This window comes from Clinocottus analis, unplaced genomic scaffold (assembly GCF_023055335.1).
Source record: "Clinocottus analis isolate CAN_PGR_092001 unplaced genomic scaffold, fCliAna1.0.p SCAF_74, whole genome shotgun sequence".
NCBI classification, from domain to species: Eukaryota; Metazoa; Chordata; class Actinopteri; order Perciformes; family Cottidae; genus Clinocottus; species Clinocottus analis.
Genome location: NW_027176234.1, coordinates 85,001 through 87,500, shown reverse-complemented (window position 1 = coordinate 87,500; position 2,500 = coordinate 85,001). Strand labels below are relative to the sequence as shown.

Below are 2,500 nucleotides of genomic sequence, written 5' to 3'. Positions count from 1 at the left end.
AAAATGAGACTCAGCCGAGCCTGAACACCTTTACCAATCCTACCCCAGGTAACAGCTAATGAACATAAAGTATTCATCTTCACAAGGCTTGTTGGTTTTATTGGCCGGATGAAGAGCTTCTCTCAATTCAATCGTCTTTTTTGTTGCTGGTCTCTGTAGGCAGTCCCATGGTTGTGATGAGCCCTGCTTCCACTGGGCTCCTTCCACAAGCCACAGCCAGCCAATTGCTGGCCTCTGTTCCCTCCCCAAACCCCGTCCTCAGCCCCGCCCTCAGCCCCGCCCTCAGCCCCGCCATCAGCCCCGCCCTCAGCCCCACCAAACCTCAGCAGAAATGTCAAACCATTGCCTGTATTGATAGGTGAGTAATCTGTTAGGTTAGTTGCAGATATATTTACTCGATATTAACTATCCCCAACTGCCAACAACAGTCCCAAACACACCTACAACACCCACCAACAACGGTCCCAGCCACACCCACAACACCCACCAACAACGGTCTTAACCACACCTACAACACCCGCCAACAACGGTCCCAACCACACCCACAACACCCCCCAAGAACGGTCCCAGCCACACTCACAACACCCGCCAACAACAGTCCCAAACACACCTACAACACCCACCAACAACGGTCCCAACCACACCTACAACACCCACCAACAACGGTCCCAACCACACCCACAACACCCCCCAAGAACGGTCCCAACCACACCCACAACACCCCCCAAGAACGGTCCCAACCACACCCACAACACCCGCCAACAACGGTCCCAACCACACCCACAACACCCCCCAAGAACGGTCCCAACCACACCCACAACAACCGCCAACAACAGTCCCAACCACACCCACAACACCCGCCAACAACAGTCCCAACCACACCCACAACACCCGCCAACAACGGTCCCAACCACACCCACAACACCCGCCAACAACGGTCCCAACCACACCCACAACACCCGCCAACAACAGTCCCAACCACACCCACAACACCCGCCAACAACAGTCCCAACCACACCCACAACACCCGCCAACAACGGTCCCAACCACACTCACAACACCCACAACACCCCCCAAAAACGGTCCCAACCACACCCCCCAACAACGGTCCCAGCCACACCCACAACATCCACCAACAACGGTCCCAACCACACCCACAACACCCACCAACAACGGTCCCAACCACACCTACAACACCCACCAAGAACGGTCCCAACCACACCCACAACACCCCCCAAGAACGGTCCCAACCACACCCACAACACCCACCAAGAACGGTCCCAGCCACACCCACAACACCCACCAAGAACGGTCCCAACCACACCCACAACACCCACCAAGAACGGTCCCAACCACACCCACAACACCCACCAACAACGGTCCCAGCCACACCCACAACACCCGCCAACAACGGTCCCAACCACACCCACAACACCCGCCAACAACGGTCACAACCACACCCACAACACCCCCCAAGAACGGTCCCAACCACACCCACAACACCCGCCAACAACGGTCCCAACCACACCCACAACACCCCCCAAGAACGGTCCCAACCACACCCACAACACCCGCCAACAACAGTCCCAACCACACCCACAACACCCGCCAACAACAGTCCCAACCACACCCACAACACCCGCCAACAACGGTCCCAACCACACCCACAACACCCGCCAACAACGGTCCCAACCACACTCACAACACCCACCAACAACGGTCCCAACAACACCCACAACACCCCCCCAAAACGGTCCCAACCACACCCACCAACAACGGTCCCAACCACACCCACAACACCCCCCAACAACGGTCCCAGCCACACCCACAACATCCACCAACAACGGTCCCAACCACACCCACAACACCCACCAGCAACGGTCCCAACCACACCTACAACACCCGCCAACAACGGTCCCAACCACACCCACAAGACCCCCCAAGAACGGTCCCAACCACACCCACAACACCCGCCAACAACAGTCCCAACCACACCCACAACACCCGCCAACAACAGTCCCAACCACACCCACAACACCCGCCAACAACGGTCCCAACCAGAGTCACAACACCCGCCAACAACGGTCCCAACCACACCCACAACACCCGCCAACAACGGTCCCAACCACACCCACAACACCCGCCAACAACGGTCCCAACCACACCCACAACACCCGCCAACAACGGTCCCAACAACAGTCCCAGCCACACCCACCAACAACGGTCCCAACCACACCCACAACACCCACCAACAACGGTCCCAACCACACCCACAACACCCACCAACAACGGTCCCAACCACACCCACAACACCCACCAACAACGGTCCCAACCACACCCACAACACCCACCAACAACAGTCCCAACAACACCCACAACACCCACCAACAACGGTCCCAACCACACCCACAACACCCACCAACAACGGTCCCAACCACACCCACAACACCCACCAACAACAGTCCCAACAACACCCACAACACCCACCTACAACGGTCCC

General features: G+C 57.9%; 1 protein-coding gene across 1 annotated transcript in view; it reads left to right on the top strand.

Annotated features, from left to right (window-relative positions):
- Nucleotides 1–2,500, top strand: part of hsf1 (heat shock transcription factor 1) — an 11,801-nt gene that overhangs the window by 6,796 nt on the left and 2,505 nt on the right. Inside the window, exons 9-10 of the mRNA XM_068567011.1 lie at nucleotides 1–48; nucleotides 160–358. The exon at nucleotides 1–48 is cut by the window's left edge and continues 134 nt beyond it. Coding sequence (XP_068423112.1) covers nucleotides 1–48; nucleotides 160–358 — 247 coding nt within the window. The remainder of the gene's footprint in view (nucleotides 49–159; nucleotides 359–2,500) is intronic.